At 39.5% G+C, this 20,803-nt stretch overlaps 1 protein-coding gene across 5 annotated transcripts in view; it reads right to left on the reverse strand.

Annotated features, from left to right (window-relative positions):
- ASAP2 (ArfGAP with SH3 domain, ankyrin repeat and PH domain 2) overlaps positions 1-20,803 on the reverse strand; it is a 164,733-nt gene that overhangs the window by 23,366 nt on the left and 120,564 nt on the right. For all 5 annotated transcript variants that reach the window (XM_037894095.2, XM_037894097.2, XM_037894096.2 and 2 more), the window contains 6 exons: positions 20,463-20,557; positions 16,623-16,812; positions 14,507-14,592; positions 14,189-14,304; positions 11,059-11,126; positions 10,393-10,506 (listed from right to left, as the gene is read on the reverse strand). In XM_037894095.2, coding sequence (XP_037750023.1) covers positions 10,393-10,506; positions 11,059-11,126; positions 14,189-14,304; positions 14,507-14,592; positions 16,623-16,812; positions 20,463-20,557 — 669 coding nt within the window. The remainder of the gene's footprint in view (positions 1-10,392; positions 10,507-11,058; positions 11,127-14,188; positions 14,305-14,506; positions 14,593-16,622; positions 16,813-20,462; positions 20,558-20,803) is intronic.

Raw genomic sequence — 20,803 nt, forward strand, 5'->3', positions numbered from 1 at the left:
ATAGCTACTTGCCAGAGACTGTTATGTTAGATGAGGGGCCCCACTGACCAGTGGCAACACCTAGATGAAAAGCTATCTCCTAACTTCATAAGCTGCTGGGATATGGGAGAGTGCTGGGATTCCCACCAGTGTGCTCTCCCTCTGCCCTATATTTTATATCAGGCCTGTTGTATTAATTTAGATAGAATATATGGGCTAACGGTGTTACCATAATCCAGTTACTATCCAACACTGAACAGTTTTAAACACAATCCACGGTTTGGTATATAGAAACCTCAGCCTACTTAGTACCATGTTAAACACACCATTAAAATCCTTTTAACCTTTTATTAAAGATTCAGAAGGAAAAGAAAAAACAGTAAAACATTTTGAAACATAACGTATTAAATAAGGCTTTCATTTTAACAAAATCCCTTGTTCCCTTTCCCTTTAGCTGGTAAGAGCATTTAGAAGGAAAAAAACCCTCATTAGGATAGCATTAAAGATGGTCTTAACTGTCCTTTTGGGGAAAAGAGAAGAAGTTAGTAGAGATGGACTGGAGCTGTTGTCACTGTTGTTAAAGTCTGATCCTGTTTCCTAGAAGACCAAACAAAACAAATATCCACAAGAAGGGAGAGAAAAGAACAGCAAAGATAGAAAATGCAGCTTGTCTCTCTGGGGTTGACTTTCATTTGCAGCCTCACTACTAGAAAGATACAGGCAGAGCCCACAGTTTTATCAGAAACTCCAAGACCTGGCAAACTTCTACCAACTTCTGGCTGTTTGGGACATTGCTTTTAGTTGCCTCTTTCTAGTCACAGGCTTACAGCAGTGTTGCAAAGTATTCAGTCTTGGCCAGCAAAGTCAGACACTTATTAGACAGAAAGAAAATGGAGAGAGATAGGAAAGAGAAGAAATAATGTAGGACAGGAAAAGGACACATTGGTGGGGTGGCTGGGTGGATAAAAGAGACAAAGTCTCACATCCCAGGTGGTGGTTGGGATTCTGACGGAGCTGGTGGAGATAGTGATGTTATCTGCCTCCCTCTCTGGTCAGGACAGCTTTCAGGATTGAGATGAAGCAGGTCTGGGATCCAAGGAGATGGTAGGGGAGGCAGCCATGATGGTGAAGCTTGCTCCAGTAGCCAATTTTTTCCTAAAGTATCTTTCCTTAAGGACCCCAAAAGGGAGTTATATGTGGAATAGCCCAATCCTCCTAATTATTTTGTCCATCAATTAGGCCTCATTCCTGACACATCAGTTTCATTTCTGATTCCACTCTTTTCTTGTTTACCAAATATGATCATAACACAGTACTTGATCTTGATCTTGGCTTTTTAATTTAGACTAATTCAGTCTCTTGGTCTCCCATATGTACCTTTTCCCCATCAACATATGTTGTTATAGGTTACTGTGATCTTTTATAAACTTATACTCGCTTTTCACAGTTGAACTCACAATTAGAGTAAATTTGTAGGCCCAAATATCACCACAGGCCCGTGTAGTAATTATCCCTTAAGTTTAATGCTCCCCAGCCCCTAATGGCTACAGAAAAAGCAAAGGGACATATTGTCTCCCGCTGTGAGGGTGCGAGAGGAGAAACTACCCTTCATCTAACCTTCGTTTTCAAGGCCTCCTTCCCAGCAAACAGGTCCAGTATTTACCTCAGTTGCTATTCATTTTTACCCAGCATCTTCAGAGTAAAATTGAGCAGGGTTCTGCATAGACACAGTGATATTTACAAGAGTTTGTAAACACTTTGCATTCTGCTACCTCTCAGGGAGAGCTATGAGGAGACTAAGTAGAAGCAATTAATTGGTCTGCTGCAGAATCAGTGAAAGTATTGCACTGGTTTACAGACTTTCCACATGTGGAAAGTTGTCTTTCCAATCGTACGAGCCAGAAAATTACCTTTTTAAAAAGAAAGCTTATATAATAGCTAATGATACTTCTTCAAGAAAACTAAGTACTGTCTCTGAGTGGATCTTTCAAGCCTTGCCTATCAGAACTTTTATTTAAAAAACCTCATTTCAATTCATAAGAATTCTGCCTGAAAACAGAAGTTGATTTCAGGCTGCTATAATTTATTTTTCACAATATAAGACAGCTGTGTATACCAAGTCTTAAATTTAAATAAAAGGTTATCATCATGCTAATGCACTTGCTAAAGGCCACAAAAGATTCTTGATTTGCAGATATTTGTACCTATGTGATCAAATGTTGTACTAGACATGATGGAATGTTCAGACGTCTATGCTGCTCTGGGACAACCACTATTCTAATAATTATAAGATATTGTTGTGAGCAGTTTGGACAAAAGACTAGAGATTTACAAACTGGAGCAGGGTAGTTCCTTACTTATGTTTACATGCACAAGGTTTCTTCCACTTCAAACAAAGGTGAAACTCAAAAGTTAGAAACTGCTTTGTTAAAAAATGCTTCTAGAATACACATACTCTTTAAAAACTACTCCCCATATTCTTATGCAAAATATCACTCAGGCCTATGTAAAAACCTTACTTTACCTTTTAATCTTACAGTTATTAAAGATGAACAAGCATAACCACTACAGCATTAATAACCAAACTCTCACAAAGGAAGAATAATACTTTGCCCAATAGTCCATGAATGTACCCAGCAGGGTAACTCCCTTCAATAATACAAATCCTCCGATTTAGACCAGTAAAGCATTCTGGTCCATAAGAATACAGGATAACACTTTCAAAAGTGCCTAAATGACTTAGAACGCAAGTTCCATTTTCAGAAGTGCCTAAAGTCTCATTGAAACTCAGTGTGACTTAGGCTCTTATGCAACTAACACACTTTTGAAAATGTTACCCATAAGCAAGAATGGCACAGGAGTCCAAGCCTCTCACCAGCTCTCTTCAGCTTACTAAAGAGGAAGCAGGTCCAATTCATAGAAGGATTAAAGAGAGATGGGTGAGTTTGACAGGAGGGAGGGAGGGAGGGGGTGCTGATCAGCCTGTGCATACTATCAATATGTGCCATAATTAGTTCACTTTGAGTTTTGCCGCAAGTCATCTGTTTGCTATGTGTATTTCAGACTTATTTTTCCTGTTGTAACAGCAGTAATTGGTAATTACTGTTCTCTAATGATAACTGTAATAGATGGAGTCATGGGTTCATATGTTTAGCACAGGACTGAGTTGTAACATTCCAGAGATCAACAAGAGTATAAATATGCCTTTAAAAATAAGGTTAGATAAACACACAGCTGCATAGATTGTTGGTATAAATAAAATGAGCCATTTAGCAACTGCATTCAGGCCAAGTAGGTATTTATACCCGCAATCTAGTGAACACATATGCTATTGTCCCTATATCCATGATTCAAAGCACAGCATCCCAACTGGTTAAAAAAAATGTTATCAAAATGACATGAATGACAGCCAATTGTACTAATTCACACCTTCATTTAGAATATGAAAGCCTCTCCCCTTCTGTTACTTTAGAATCACTTGTTATAACAAACTTCTAGCCTTCAAAATAATTAAGCAATCAATGGATGGACACAACAGACAAGAAGATCTAAAGTGTTTAACAACCATAATGGAGCTGGCTGAAAGAAAGGTTTATAGCAGGAAAAGGATATTCTACACAGCAATATGGCTATTATACCTAATGCCACATAATAAGGACAAAACCTTATCAGTATCCAATGAAGAGTTGCAGCAAATGGCCTATGAACCCCAATCTATTGCAAAGGACTCCATCACTGAAGACCGTCAAGGAGAAACTGAAGGGAAGGAAGTAGCATTTATACTTTGCAGGAGCTGGCACACAACAGTCAGTAAGGGACCTGGTTCATTCTTTATGACATTAATGTTGCTGTCAAAAGTCAAAAAAATCACAAGCACTAGAGAAGTTTCATCTCTCCTGCACCAAGGAGATAAGACCCAAGAATAAGAATTCTGCACAGACAGTATTCCCAACAGAAGTGATATTCCAGTGAAGGAGACATTTGTTTCAGAATGACAGGGCAAGAACTATTCAGCTAATCCAACAATCTGATTGCCGAGACATTCCTTAAAGGTGACCAACAAAGGAAAACAATAGACTTATACCCTTTTCCCTTTCTTTATGATGTATAAAGATGGTGTGAAAAGTTTCGGTTTAGGGTTGTTTTTTAATTTATTTTTAACTTTGGAAATATAGGTCCTATTTAAGCTGGAAGACTATACAATGACTGGAAAACTAATGAAATGGTGATCCTGGAAGAGCTAAACTAATGAAAGTTTAGCTACCAAGAGGGGACAGGATTTCTAGTCAGAAACTTCTAAGGTAAAACATAGCAGGGAGAAGGAAAGAAAAAAGAAAAAAAAAGAAAAAAGAATTTAAAAAGTTACCTAACTTAACAAAAGTTTTTCAACAAAATAACGAGGAATCCTTGTGGCACCTTAGAGACTAACACATTTATTTGGGCATAAACTTTCATGGGTTAGAACCCACTTCATCAGATGCATGGAGTGGAAAATACAGTAGCAGGTATATTTGTACATAGTACATGAAAAGATGGGAATTGCCTTACCAGGTGGGAGGTCAGTCTAACGAGACAATTCAATTAACCGTAGAATACCAAGGGAGGAAAAATCACTTTTGTAATGATAATGAGGGTGGCCCATTTCAAACAGTTGACAAGAAGGTGTGAGTAACAGTAGGGGGAAACTAGTACGGTAAAATTAGGTTTTGAAAGGATTCATCCACTCCCAGTCTTTATTCAGGCCTAATTTGATGGTGTCAAGTTTGCAAATTAATTCCAGTTCTGCAGTTTCACATTGGAGTCTGTTTTTGAAGTTTTTTTGTTGAAGCACTGCCACTTTTAAGTCTGTTATTGAGTGACCAGGGAAGCTGAAGTGTTCTCCGATTGGTTTTTGAATGTTGTAAATCCTGATATCAGATTTGTGTCCATTTATTCTTTTGCATAGAAACTGTCCGGTTTGGCCAATGCACATGGCAAATGGGCACTGCTGGCACATGATGGCATATATCACATTGGTAGATGTGCAGGTGAACGAACCCCTGCTGGTGTGGCTGACGTGATTAGGCCCTATGATGGTGTCCCCTGAATAGATATGTGGACAGAGTTGGCACCAGGGTTTGTTGCAGGGTTTGGTTCCTGGGTTAGTGTTTTTGTTGTGTGGTGTGTAGTTCCTGATGAGTATTTGCTTTAGGTTGGGGGACTGACTTTAAGTGAGGACTGGCCTGTCTCCCAAGATCTGTGAGATTAAGGGTTTCACCTTCAGGATAGGTTGTAGATCCTTGATGATGCACTGCAGAGGTTTTAGTTGGGGGCTGTAGGTGACGGCTAGTGGCGTTCTGTTACTTTCTTTGTTGAGCCTGTCCTGTAGTAGGTGACTTCTGGGTACTCTTCTGGCTCTGTTAATCTGTTTCTTCACTTCACCAGGTGGGTACTGTAGTTTTAAGAATGCTTAATAGAGATCCTACAAGTATTTGTTTCTGTCTGAGGGACTGGAGCAAATGCGGTTGTATCTTAGAGCTTGGCTGTAGACAACGGACCGTGTGATGTGGTCTGGATGAAAGCTGGAGGCATGTAGGTAAGTATAGCGGTCAGTAGGTTTCTAGTATAGGGTGGTGTTTATGTGACCATCGCTTATAAGCACTGTAGTGTCTAGGAACTGGATCTCTTGTGTGGACTGGTCCAGGCTGAGGTTGATGGTGGGGTGGAAATTGTTGAAATCCTGGTGGAATTCCTCAAGGGCCTCCTTCCTATGGGTCCAGATGATGAAGATGTCATCAATGTAGCACAAGCAGAGTAAGGGCGTTAGGGGATGAGAGCTGAGGAAGCACTGTTCTAAGTCACGCATAAAAATGTTGGCATACTGTGGGGGCCATGCAGGCACTCATAGCAGTGCCGCTGATTTGAAGGTATACATTGTCCCCAAATGTGAAATAGTTATGGATGAGGACAAAGTCACAAAGTTCAGCCACCAGGTTTGCTGTGACATTATCGAGGATACCGTTCCTGACGGCTTGTAGTCCATCTTTGTGTGGAATGTTGGTGTAGAGGGCTTCTACATCCATAGTGGCCAGGATGGTGTTTTCTGAAAGATCATCAAAAAGATTGTAGTTTCCTCAGGAAATCAGTGGCGTCTTGAAGATAGCTGGAAGTGCTGGTAGCATAGGACCTAAGGAGAGAGTCCACATAGCCAGACAATCCTGCTGTCAGGGTGCCAGTGCCTGAGATGATGGGGCGTCCAGGATTCCCAGGTTTATGGATTTTGGGTAGCAGATAGAATAATCCTGGATGGGGCTCTAGAGGTGTTCAGTGTAGATTTGTTCCTGTCCATCTTTAGGGAGTTTCTTGAGCAGATGGTGTAGTTTCTTTTGGTAATCCTCAGTGGGCTCAGAGGGTAATGGCCTGTAGAATGTGGTCACAGGCTGAAATTGTGGAAAAGCAGCATCACTGGCCCCATAACCTCAGCCGTGCAGAACACAAAGCCATCCACAGCCTCAGAAACAACTCTGACATCATAATAGAGGATGACAAAGGAGGTGCTGTAGTTGTCATGAATAGGTCGGAATACGAACGAGAGGCTGCTAGACAACTCTCTGACCCCACATTCTACAGGCCACCCTCAATGACTTCTTGTCAACTGTTTGAAATGGGCCACACTCATTACCACTACAAAAGTGATTTTTCCTCCCTTGGTATTCTACGGTTAATTGAATTGTCTTGTTAGACTGACCCCACACCTGGTAAGGTAACTCCCATCTTTTCATGTACTTTGTATAAATATACCTGCTACTGTATTTTCCACTCCATGCATCTGATGAAGTGGGTTCTAGACCACGAAAGCTTATGCCCAAATAAATGTGTTAGTCTCTAAGGTGCCACAAAGACTCCTCATTGTTTTTGCTGATACAAACTAACACGGCTACCACTCTGAAACCCAAAAGCCTTTCAGGCTTTCTTTATACATCATAAAGAAGCAAAAGAGGGCATAAACCCATTTTTAAAAAATCCTTTGCAGATCACCTTTAATAGTTCTTAATTAATTTTTTTTTTTTTTTAAATAAAATGAGGGTGGGCCACTCTTTTCAATGTTGTGGGCTGGATGCTAATTTTGGGGCAACTGCATGGGCCACATACAGAAATATAATTCCAGTTTCTAGAATCAGATCATTTATTTAGGTTTCAGATTTAGCCATTAAGACATTAATGGTGTTAAGTAGTAATAAAATTAAATACATGTCAGAGAATAGCTCACTCTTAGCGAAAACATTGAGGAAAATGTTTTTCTTGCACTAATGTCTCAACGTCAACATCAATATTCATTGCTGCAAGTCAGAGACAGCAGCAGAGGAAGTCGCTCTCCAGCTTGTTGCAGAGTTTTGATTTGACATTTCATTACTGAGAATGCGCTTTTGCAGATGTATGTGCTTCCAAACATTGAACACAACTTCAACACAAAGTCTAATTTTAACAGATTTCCCACCAAGTGCCTCGTGGTGTATGATGCAGTGAAGAGTAAGACAGACATTCAACTCCATTTTGTCTCAGCAAACCTATTAATCCACCTTTACTGATGGTCACTGCTTTGGCTCCATCTGTGACTATGCACAAGGACACTTGGGAACTTCCAATTTTCTCACAGCAGAAGCAAGTGCATTGTAAATATCCACCCCCTTTCTACTACACTTGAGTCAAACTAGTTCCAGTATCTTCTCATGCACAGAGAAATCCTCATCAATAGTTCAGATGAAAATTAATAGTGGGCTGAGGTCACTAGCATCAATGCTCTCATCTAGAGCTAAGTACGTATATTTTGCAGCAACTGTCTTGAGTTTTGAGGACATATTATCGTTCCGGTGACTTATCCTCCTTGCTATAGTTTGGTGAGACAACAACACTCAAAATCCTTTCTATTTTTCCATCCTCAAATGCACGAGCCATTTGGATTGCACACCCTTTTTAAACCACATCACCATCCCTAAAAGGCTTTTTACATCTTACTAGCTCGAGGCAGACCTCATAAAATGTAGTCAGACTTGCAAGTCGTGCAGTTGAAGATTTCATCAATGTGTGTCTCTGCTTTGAAGTTTTTTTTTTCCCCTCAAGGCCTTAACAGGAGTGATACATGACTCTTCAGGGTACCTCTCGTATTTGGCTTTGTGCAGCATGCTGTGATGTTGGCTGATATACTCCTTCCACACAACTATCACTAGCAAGTACAGAAGGCACTGTGGTTATCCATTACTTTCAACGAACAAGTCATCATTTTGTTTCATCCACTTGGTGTGAAATGCTTTATTCTCTGCATCAACTTTTCTTTTCTTAATTGCAGCAATTGCATTTACTTGTTCCTTTGCACTGGGATTACTGTTGCACCACTTTTTAATGTGCTGTGTTTAAAATTCATGGACCACACACTGCAACAAACACAGTACGCAGATATGTTTTGGTTGTTGACCAAGGAGAAATGGTCCTTTGTCTTTGCCACATCCCAGAAACATCACCTCAAGCCAGGGTGCCACCAGAGCTCTTTCAAATGGTTCGCACACCCCTCCCACTCCTGACTCAAGATGTGTGTCGGGGTGTTCTATGGCTGTGGGCACCTGAATCTAGCCATAGCTCAGGCAGGAGCAAAAACTCCATGTAGCCTGTGAGAGCATCCTAGCATCACCAGCCTTTGGCAGAGAAGGCCCTGTCTGTCCTTTCAAGGTTACACACACCCACACACCCTCCCTCCCCTTCCTATTCTCTCTCCCATTTCACCTTGCACATGACCTCTCAGGCTGGACAAACTTATGCTCAATGAGAGAGCTGGGAATTACTCAGGGCACATCAGGATCAGTCTGTTATGCAGCTCATTCAGCTGTTTCATTTGTGTCCATTGGGAAGGAAGAAACTCAAGAATATGGCAGCTGCAGTAGAGAGAAAAACCAAGCAGTCCACCACTGAGTGCTGTCAGATACACAGGACCCGGGGCTTTAAGTGTGGGGATTGGAGGAAGAGCAGAGTGCAGGGCTGGTTAGGGTTGTTCTGATTAATAAAGACTACTCCACCCCACACTGATTGCAAGAGATGGCACTGACCTTCAATGGCCTGCTACATTTCCTCTCTTGCAGTGACATGCTTGCACATGCCTGAGACCCACTCTACAAAATGGCATCCTCCATGCAGCATGACCTCACACTTATGGGCTGTGACGCACGGAGGACACCATTTTGTAGAGCAGGTCTCAGGCATATGCAACATTTCACTGCAATGCTCTACATCTGTCACACATTCTAGGCAGCTGCTGCTGGGGGCTGCCAGACACATTTGGGGCTAGACTGAATAATCCCACAAGGCTGAATCCAGCTCACACGCTGCCATCTGGACCATCCATATAAGTGACTATGGCACTTTTGAAAATGTTACTCTAAGTGGCTTGAGAGCCTAAATCTCATTTTCTAATGTGACAGATACTTTAGGAGCTTCAGTCCCAATAACTCCTAAGGGTCAGATTTGAAAAGGCATTTAGGCATCTAAAGCTGCAGATCAGAACTTAGAGGAATTTTCAAAAGCACATGGGTGCTTAACTCCCATTGAAATCAATGGATGCTAGGCACCTAGGTGCTTCTGAAATCAATGTATGTTTGGACTTTTGAAAAATCTCATTAGGCAACAATCTGCATTTTTTAGCATCTAAATACCCTTAACATTTTGGCCCCAAGTTCCATTTTGAAATGAGACTTAGTCACTTCCCTTAGTCACTCAGATACTTCTGAAAATTTTACCCTAAAACCATCAATAACACCAGCTCAGAATATGGAAAGGAAAATATGCATTTTATGGAGAGGATTCAGAGCTAAGGCCCCAATCCTGCAAAAACCAATGGACATGCTTAACTTAATGCACAGGATTAATCACACTGAAGTGAAGCCCATGCGTAACTCTTTGCAAGACCAGAGCCACTGACCTCAGACATTTCACACATATGTGAAGATTCTATAATGAATCACTATCTTTTGAAAGCACCTTTCCTATCTTTGGTGTTGGCTTCTGCTATGCGTCCCATAAATACAAAAACTCTTAATTTACTGAAACAAATTGTATTGTATTCTGCACTAGCTGACTATCACTAAAATGCCAGCTTTGGGAAGAGGAGGAGTCACCACATGCCTCAATTTCCCTCCTTTACATCACAAAGGCACCATCTGATCATGACAGACTAAACTGTTTTGTAATTAAAACCAACAGGAAAAGGCAGACAAACTATAATTCAGGAAATTATCTAGAAACAAAACCACTGATTTTCATTATGAAATTTCATTTGCATTATTCTGCACCCTTACCTATAGAAACACTGTAACATTTTATCTAAAGCATACAAATATTTTTAAAAGATACGTTTGTAAAGTTAAATGTATAGTATCAGGCACAAACCTGCAGCTTTTCATCCACATCATCATCACTTTCATCCAGATCTTCATGGAGTAACCGCCATTCATATTCTACATGAACATGAGAATTAAATCTTCCAGATAATGCTTGAGTAAGCTAAGGAAACACAGTAGTCTGTTAGTAACAGTGCCATGTGCAGTAGTTATGAACAGTTAAAATATAACTTCCTTGAACAGATGTAAAAATCAGTGTTTTTTTTTCTTTTAAAGTGCAAAGATTATGTCTTTTAAAACAGAGAGTTTAGTGCTTCAGAAAGTTATTGGACAGGCAAGTCTGAAGACTAAAATCTTCTGTTTATCCACAGAGCAAATAAACCAGATGCAGCTTGGCCTTGTACTACCCAACAATGCTCCTTAATCATGTGTTGGAGTAAGAGGGTAACTCAGGCCTTATTTGCTTCAATTACTGGCTTCTCGGTTGAGACTGCCAAACAAAGAAGTTAACTATTATGGCAGTTTTTGATAGGTGGACACCAGTCAAGGAGATACTGGATTGATTTCATCAATTCATTTCTTACAGGACACTGAACAGATGCTGATGGTATTTCTGTGCTGCAAATACTAACTGAGTACCCACTATGAACTACTAAATGTTCAGAAATAATTCTATTTATAAAAACAAAATAATAATGGAAGATGCAAAACTTACCAATTCTTCACAGTGTGTATGTTTTAAACGTTTAGCTATATCAAGCGGCGTCTCTCCAGCTTCATTGGCTACAATTCAGTGAGAAGAGAAAGTCACACTGCTATGTGTAATAGGTGACATGAGCACATTATTAAACATGAGGTAAACCTATAGTTATGTGATCACAGAATCATAGAAACGTAGGGCTGGAAGAGACCTCGAGGCAGGACCAAGTATACCTAAATATCTCTGGCAGATGTTTGTCTAACCTAGTCTTAAAAACCTCCAGTGATGGGGACTCCACAACCTCCCTAGAAGCCTATTCCAGTAATATATTTAACCATCTTTATCATTAGAAAGATTTTCGTAGTATCTAACCTAAATCTTCCTTGATGCAGATTAAGACCATTACGGCTTATCCTACCTTCAATGAAATGGACAGCAATTGATCTCTGTCCTCTCCATAATTGCCCTTAACATATTTGAACAGTATTATGAGGTCTCCCCCTCAGTCTTCTTTCCTCAAGGCTAACCATTTCCCAGTGTTTTTAACCTTTCCTCATAGGTCAGGTTTTCTAAACCTTTTATTGCTCTCCTCTGAACTCGCTCCAGTTTGTCCACATCTTTCTTAAAGTGTGGCACCCAGAACTGGACACAGTACTCCAGCTGCAGCCTCACCAGAGTAGAGTAGGAAAGCAGAGTAGGAAAAGAGCCAAGCAGAGTAGGAAAAGAGCCAAGCAGAGTAGGAAAATGAGCTCCTATATCTTACGTATGATGCTCCTGTTAATTGATCCCAGAACAGTATTAGATTTTTTCACAAGAAATGAACCGAACTAAGTTGAGTAAGTGAGCCAAACTAAGTTAGTCTAAAGCTGATCTTCTTCCCTCATGTTAAGTTCCCCATCGCAGCATTTAGCTTGCTGCTGCTCATTGTGATAACTTACTGTGCTTCATATAGTAAGTTATTACAGCTCCCAGAAAACCCCACTATGTAGCCTGCTTACAGGCCAATTAAACAAAGGGATTTTTAGCTATATAGTGTGGTTTCAAAAATAGTTTAAAAACACTAGTTTATGCCCTTTGTTTCAGGGAGGATAAATTTTTTTAAATTAAAAATTGGATTTTTAAATTCAAATTGGATTTTTTAGTTCTGGTATTTAAATTATAATAAATGTAAAGTAAACTTGTTTAAAATGAAATCTGCATTTAATACAAAATGTGTTAAGGCCTAAATTTATTATAATTTAGTTATAAATGTGAAACATGGTTTGATACAAGAAGTTTATGTATACAAAACATTTAAGGTTGTTTTAATACAAATATATTTTATATGCTTTTTTGTGTGTTTAATTAAATTCCAGTTACCATCCAAATGCACCTTGACACAATCATGAGCAAAAAGTTAATCATCTAGTAAATAAGCAATATTTCATTCACCATTTTCTAACATACTAGAAATGTACATTTAATAAGAATCTGAAATATTAAGCTATTATGACACAGAGGCCCAGTGATGCTTCACTACTCTGTCAGCAGCTCTTGTCAGTCCTGACATACTCACTACACTTAACACACACTAAAAGGTGGCATGTAAGACATCATCGGAAAACTAATAATTCACTCGTCATTCATATTCCTGCATGATGTATGTATGGGGTGTGTTCAAAGAGTTATGGATAATGTGTCTGACAATCAGTGCATAAGCCCAGTCTGCCCTAGACAATGGAATGTGTATTTGTTTGGCTGGCCAGCCTGGTCAGCAGGCAGAGACAAGGAAGGTGCATTTACATAAAAGGTAAATAAAACTATCATGCTAAACCAGCGAGGTTACCCTGAGAGTGAACTCAACAGACAGAGAATTAACATGGCTCCTGCACCTCAGAAAGACACAGGAGACTAAATTCCCAGGAGGCCTTCCTGATTTGTAAGACAAAGAAAATTCCTTTGGGAATATAAGGGGGGGGGGGGAGAGAGAGAGAGAGAGAGAGAGAGAGACTCCATCTTTATCCTACACCTAAGAAGACAAAGGAGCGAAGCATTTTGTGCTCTGTATTGAGTCCTGGCCACTGGGTCTGGTCAGCCATGCTAGACAAAGAATGGTGAGAAAACTACATTGGGCAAAATCTATATTGTGTTAAGTTAGGTTTTAGCCATTAGAAAATGTATTTTTATTTTGGTTTGTTTGTAATCTGTTCAATCCTTTCTACTCGGTATCTCTTAACCTATTGTCCTTTTATTAATACTCTTGTTTTATTTTTACTATAATCCAATTCAGTGCTGTGTTTGAATAAAAAGGATTGTTGAAGTTAAAGTAATACGCTGTACTTTTGTCTCTTTAAAGGCGCAACAAACCTTATTACTTCCCTCAGTGTTCCAGGAGAGGGCTGGATACTTCATGGCAGATGGTTTTGGGGAAATTTGGGACTGGCGTGCGTTGTGGTCAACCTGGAAGTATTACTACCAAGGCTGATGGAGACCAGGGTGGAGCTGGTGTGTTTTAGAAAGGCTGCTGGGATTAGACCACTGAATCAAGGCTGCTCAGGACACAGACACTTAGAGAACTACATGCTTGTCGACTGGATGCTGGTGTCTGGGCTGTGAGCCGCAGCAGAGCATTTTAGGCACCCAGGCTTACAGGGCAGGTGACAACACAACCTCTCACTGGTCTGGTTGAACCTCAAAATGTTATAGCTGTACAATTGCTTAAATAAATATATATAGTTATAGTGTACCATCCTAGGTAGCAAAAAGGTGTACCAAAATTAGAGTAAAGGCTCTATTTTGTTGCAAAACAACATGTTTTAACGGTTATATCAACCAGTGAGATTGCATCTTTCTTTAGATAATAATGGAAATAGAAATGGGAAAATTGATTAAAATCGATGCTCTACCTCAAGTATTTCCAATTGATGATTTAAATTGCTAATTTTAATCAATCCACCCTGCTTTGTTTAAACTTGAATTTTAAAAAAAAAATCAGTATTTTAAACATTTCTTAAAAAATTGAGATATTATACAGTGGAACACGTTACACAACGGAAGGGGGAAATGCACACACATTACTAATCTTTGTTTATCATTGCTACACTTTTCTCAGCCACCATTTGCAACGGTAGCAAATATTAAAATGAAGTACACATTATCCTTTTACCTATTTCAATAGAAGCTTTCCCTCTCAGCAGCAGTTTGAGGCACTCAACATTGTCAGTCCAACAGCAGTAATGCAAAGCTGTGCTACCCTTATACGTTTGCTTGTCAAGGTTGCCACTGTTGGGGGGAAAAGTTGGTTCAAATTAATTTCCTAGCCACATGCTAATAAAGTTCTCTTCCCACAAACACTTGGGCAACTAGATTTTCAAAAGACAGAATTAAAGTTTTTGCATCAAATTCACCCCCACTGTAACTCCATGTGGAGTACTATTTCATAGAGCTCAAACAGTTGCATTTTAATAATTAATTATACACTTACCTATTCTGCACTAAAAAGTCAACTATGTGAAGGGAAGTTCGATCAACTGATCTAACTGCAAGGTGAAGTGCTGTTTCGTCTTGCTCCTAAATTTAAAAAAACAAATGTTTCTTTTGACTATCTGCTAAGAATATTTAGGGAAAATGTCTCACATTTTACCGTATACAAATTTTACACAGTAACAGTGCAACTCCTGAATATTGATTTCTGCCTGCCTCATAAAGAAAAAAAAAATCACATTTTCCCTACAAGTCTGAACGTAATACTCTTCTCCGGACCTTTACAGTTTAGAATATCTCAGAAAATATTGGGCTCAATTCTCCTTTCACACCAGTTTTACACTGATGTAACTCCATATGCATCAACAGAATTAGTCTTGGTTTATGCCTGGATCAGTGAGTTGGAAATCTGAACCATTGTCTCTAATTCCTGGTCTTGCTTAAGAGTGCTTTTTTCTACAGCAAACTTTACAAGCAGTCCAAAGTAGTACAAAGAATCCTTTTTCTTACATGTCTGGCTGATGCATCTTGCTCACATGCTCAGTGTTAATCGACTGCCAAATTTTGGGCCAGGAAGGAATTTTCCCAAAGGTCACATTGACAGGGACCTTGGGAGGTTTTTTGCCTTCCTAGGCAGCCTGGGTCACTTGCTAGGATCATCTGGGCATACCCCATCTAATCAATTCTCTGCCATTGCAGAAACCTTGGGCATTAGTAGCATCTTGGTCTCTCCTGTTCTCTGGCCATGACACATAACAGTTTAGTCTCCTGAAGACTGAAATGCTTTAGTCCAACTAAACTTACTAAGCTTAATAAAAAGAGTTATCGGAGTGAAATTTAATGCTGTGTGATATACAGAGGGTCAGACTAGATGATCTAATGGTACATTCTGGCATTCAAATTAAATCTATTAAAAGAATCTAAAATCAAGTGAAAATGGCAAAAGGCAGCATTTACCATTTCTGGCCTTCATACCACTGTGTATGTGTTTCTTTTAACTCTATAACCAGGCTTAGTTACACTACACCAAGCTGCCAACTCCATAAACCTAAAAGAGTTAACGTACATACAGGAGGGCCAACCTGCCATGGGAAAATCCAGCTGTAGTTTTAAAAGCTATGGCCCCCGTTCATCCACCCTCTCTTCAGCAAGGCACTTAAAGTCTCATTGAAGTTACTGGGACTTAAGCATGTGCATAAATGCTTTGCTGAATTGAGTCCTACAGGGTGAATTAATTCTGGATATGGGCTTTTACAAAGGGGGATGCTTGCTGTGTTTAATATCCAGAAAGGCTGTCCAACTGACTATTCAGATTTAAAACTTAACTAAAACAAAACTAAGAACACAAACAAACAAAAGTCCCTCACAGCTGTATAAAATACTTGGAGAATTCTTTCTAGTAACAATAAAGGAATCTATTTTTGAGCCTGAGATCTAGTTATCTCTTTCTTGTTATCAAACTGGAAAGCTCTGATTTAAACCCCCACCCCGCAACCAGAATTACAAATGTGTTTTGAGAAAAGCTTGAAGTTATCAAGCACAAAAAATGAGTTGTTTTTTTTTTAACGTTCCAATTCTTCTATGTGGCTTTTCAGTCAATTAATGTTGCTTTTAGCAACATTAGCACTACAGGCTACTTTCTGAACAGTCCAGTGATCAGATCTCTTCCTAAAAAGATTACAAGAACAACAAATGTGGAAGACCAAATAATCCCAGAAAAACTGATTTTCAATTCTAATAATGAAACTCTACTAGCACGTCAGTCAGATGAATCCAAATGTTAGATTTTCAATATCCTTACACATGCTATATTGAAAGATATTCGTGTGTAGAAACTCCCCCTCCCGCCCCGCAAAAGACAAATAAAACTGGTTAAAACAAAACAGAAAACAGACTTGAGTTGTTTTTAAATAGTGCATTTTAAATCATGAAAATGAATTAAGAATGATTTCAATTTTGGTTAAATTCATTTCCTCTCTTCTTTTGCTATTACAAAACATCTTACAACAACAAGGACTTATGTGAGTTACTCAAAAATTATTTGTTGTCACTTTCGTTAATAAAAACATGCTGCCTCTCTTATTAAAATGCTGGATAGGAAAATTTGCCACTCTTACATGTCCGTTGGCAAGTGGAATTTTTTCAGTCAGATCCACACCATCAGCATATACTTGAACCAATCCAAAAATGTCTCTTGCTTTGACTGCTTCGCAGAGACTATGCAGTTTAGCTGCATTGTCAACATGTTTCTTCCTTGAATATTTTCTCTCAATATACTTGGCAGTAATATAATCTTTTCTTGCATTCCTGAAATTGAATATAATTTACTTTTAAAACTTTTAACAGGATCTCTACAGACACACATACATAAACAGGCAAAAATATTTTAAACACAATCTCTACTCTGGGGAAGGGTTGTTTCACATACATTGTGATACTTCCCTATTCTCACATACATATATATGACATGCAGTTTGTTTTACACGTCCAGTGTAAAATACAAATACAGTAGAACCTCAAAGATACGACCACCAGACTGACCGGTCAACCGGACACCACGTGAAACCGGAAGTAACCAATCAGGTAGCAGCAAAGAACCCCCACCCCTTGCAAAAAGCAAATATGATACTGTGCCTGTATTGCATCTTAAAGGTAGGCACATCTGGGCTGCCTGTCCCCACCCCAAGAGCAGGGCAGCCCCTTACCGTTAGCTAGGGGGTGCAGAGCAGCAGACCGGGAGGGGGATGTGTTTTTACCCCCAGGAGGGGGACACACTATTTTCTCACACACACACCCACCCCCCCCCGCCGGGAAGGGGACAAGTTTGCAAACTCATGCCAGTGCTGAGTAGGACGCTCAGCTGCTGCTGAAGCCTGGCCTGGAGTGTCAGCTGCTGGAGCCTGAACTGAGCTTTGTTCAGAGTTATGAATATTTCAGAGTTACAGACAACCTCCATTCCCGAAGAGTCCGTAACCCTGAGGTTCTACCGTATTAAAGTTATGATGAACTGAACATCCAATATCCTCAGTGATATAGAAAAACACTGACATTTGGCAACAATTTTGTCTCTTCTAAAACCCTGATGTGAAATTGCGCTCATGATTATACCAGATTTATGCTTGAGAGTCACCTCAAAGCTTCATATTTTGGTTTGCTGACATTAACACTATGTAACATGCACCAAGCTAGCTTGTTTATACTAGTTGCTCGTGCAGGGGTACAAGAAACCTTCCTTACACCCCTGCACATACTACCCAGACCTTGGATCCAGATTCATAACAGTAAGCAGGTTCTGTATGCCCTCTACTTCCGTTATCCAGAACATATAGGCAGGGAATGGGTAGCGCCTTGGAGCTATTGGTATGCATGCTGACCAATATTGTCACACTGGTTACTTGTACTTCCCTAACTGTCATTCTTGTCTTATACTTAGATTGTAAGCAGGGACCATCTTTTTGTTCTAGGTTTGTACGGAGCTTATGAACTAAACTAGTTACCTGTGTATACATAGGAAATAAGTAATTCTACTTCAAAGACATTATTCTTCACCCAAGGAACTCTTGCTGTCAAGAGACTATCATAGCTTGCCAGAAAACTATAAAAACAACTCTTGGGAACCGATCCTTTCAACTCAGATCTGCTTAAGCTTTATCAGGGGAAGTTTGAGCCGAAAGACTGAGGTCTCCAGCTCCATTCTGGATCACCTTGATACTGCACATTGGACTGAACCTATGGACTGATTCTGAAAGAACTCTCTGCAATGCTAAAGCTCACCATCTCTACTATGAAACTGACCTAAAAACTCAGAATATGTCTGTATGTATAAATGATCTTTTAACCAATACTCACTCTCTTTTATTTTTTAATAAATTTTAGTTTAGTTGATAAGAATTGGGTAAGATCTGAAATATTCATTAATACGGAGGGTAATGTGTCTGATCCTTTGGGATTGATAAAATTATTTATATAATGAACCAGATTTCAGTAATCTTCATCATATTTGAGTTGGCTGTCTGGGAGGAAGCCCGTAGGCTGGGTTGCTTTAAGGGGACTGTGTTTTTGGCTTCTGGGTAACCAGTAAGGTATTGTGGAAGCTGTTTTGTTGCTGGCTTGGTGAATCTAAGTATTAGAAATAACCACCAGTTTTGGTGACTGTCTGTCTCATTCTTTGCAGTTTGCCCTAACTGAGCAATCTCAGCGTGGCCCAACTGGGACCCTGGGCACATTGAATGAACTGTATCTCTCGGAGGTATAATTCCTTACCTGTTGTGGTCTTGAGGTGGTGCAGATATATACTACCCTATACACAGGGAGCTTGTGGCAAAGCCACAAATTTAAGCCTTAGATAATATACTAATGGGTGTATCAAAAATTGATAGATTAGACAAATCAGAGTAGATACACAGGATGGCGTCACTGAAAATGAAGGTAATTATTCTTTCAATGTTTCGAAACTGTCTACTCTTTCTTTTTCTTCCACTTTAAGTTAGTCTATGAATATATTGTATAAATTAAAATCTAAATGAAGCGGTCAGTATTACAACATTACCAGCTCCTGAGAAGACATCTAAAGAACAGGGAATGTGATATTCAAATACTTAGTCAAATACAAATGAAAACTGCACCAAATGTAAGCACTTCTATGCTTCTACTCTATTGTTTTACATTATTAAGTTTGAATTGTTTTTAAAATCTGCTGTCATGAAACATTTAATATATGCTCTGTTACAGATTACTGAAAGAGCAATGGCAATCAGAGCAAGTATGCTTTGTCCAAAGCTTGTTCTCCTGGTTTTAATTTTTTTGTTGTCTATCAGCCTGTCAAAGGAGCAGGAAGCTTGTATGCTTCAAAATCTTCTCTTGTCCTTCTTAGACAGAATTTCATTTTGTTTAACCCTTCCCCTTTCTTTCACAGTGCTTAGCCTCTCCGATTCATTTTAAAGTTCCTCATAATGTTATTTTTAGTACAACTGTTGAATCCACATTCTTAACTGTTGGTGGGTAACAATTTCAATTAGAATTCACATGTAAAGTCAGATTCATATGAAGTGTTTTGTTAAAAGTTTCTTTTAATTCAACACATCTTTTTATTTGTGCCACCCATCTAAAAAGACTATGTGGTATTTTTGCAGACTGTTATTTTGTACATATCCCAGGAGATTTAGTTGGGCGGATGAGCTGTATCACACAGATTTATTTCCTATCCTTTAAACAGATGACAGTGCAAATGATTTTTATACATATGAGTCATTAATATGAAAAAACAGCTTTGTTTTTGGATTTGTTTTCTGTTAAGTTGAACCTTCCTTACAGCACCAAACTAAAGAAATGGTGGGCAACAGAGAAGAGCCAGGTGGGTAGTGCTCCCAGATATCATACTGCTGAGCCAGGACAGTTTCTGACTCTCCGGGAGCTCACTTCACCTGGGGACAATTTTTCTCTCTCTCTGAGTTCATGCAGTAGGGAAGGGGATGGGGGAGCAGCTGGGACTTTAGGAGCCTGATTCTGTGAGGTACTGAGCCCTTCAGTTGAAGTCATTGGGTACTGAGGATGCTCAGTGACTCTCAGCAGGCTGTTCTTCATTTTAGTTTCTTTTTGTATTTAACACTGTAGGAGAGGACATGGGCTTCAATCCTTGGTCTCCTACTATAGCCGTGCCCGGGGACTTCAACATCCACATCAGTCAGTGTGAGTTTGTCCCATAACTCGTAAGGTATAATGGAGGGACTTAGTAACACATAACCTTCCCTACTGAAGAATCAGAGGTAGGGGGAAATTACGTGAACATATACTTTACTTATCATTAAGGCACCAGAAAAAGGGTTTCACCACATTTGTGATGAAAATCAAACAGTCACCCAACATAGAGTGGAAAAACACATTAAGCAGCAAAAAAGACATTCCTGATGCCAATTTAAATACTTCCTGTTTTCAGCAAGTAATGGATCTATACTTACATATCGCTGCTTGGATTAGGTTTGACTGTCTCATCGGCTGGCAGACAAAATTCCATAATTTCATTGAAACCAGCATTCCCAATATTCTTGGCAAGCTGTTAAAAATAAATACCTACGTTTCAAACAGATATGTTCAGTAGCTAGCCATAAGCACTGTGCAGTCAGAGAACAAGATAAACGGAAATCAGGATTTTGGGGTTTTAGTCCTAGTTCTGTGACTGCCTATGTGACCTTGAACAAGTTACACAACATCTTTGGGTCTCATTTTACCCATCTCTAAAACTGAGACAATACCGTTCCTTCCCTCAAGAGCTGTCTTCACAATTAAGTTCCTGATCCAA

The sequence above is a fragment of the Chelonia mydas genome, chromosome 3 (assembly GCF_015237465.2).
Source record: "Chelonia mydas isolate rCheMyd1 chromosome 3, rCheMyd1.pri.v2, whole genome shotgun sequence".
In the NCBI taxonomy this organism is placed as follows: Eukaryota; Metazoa; Chordata; order Testudines; family Cheloniidae; genus Chelonia; species Chelonia mydas.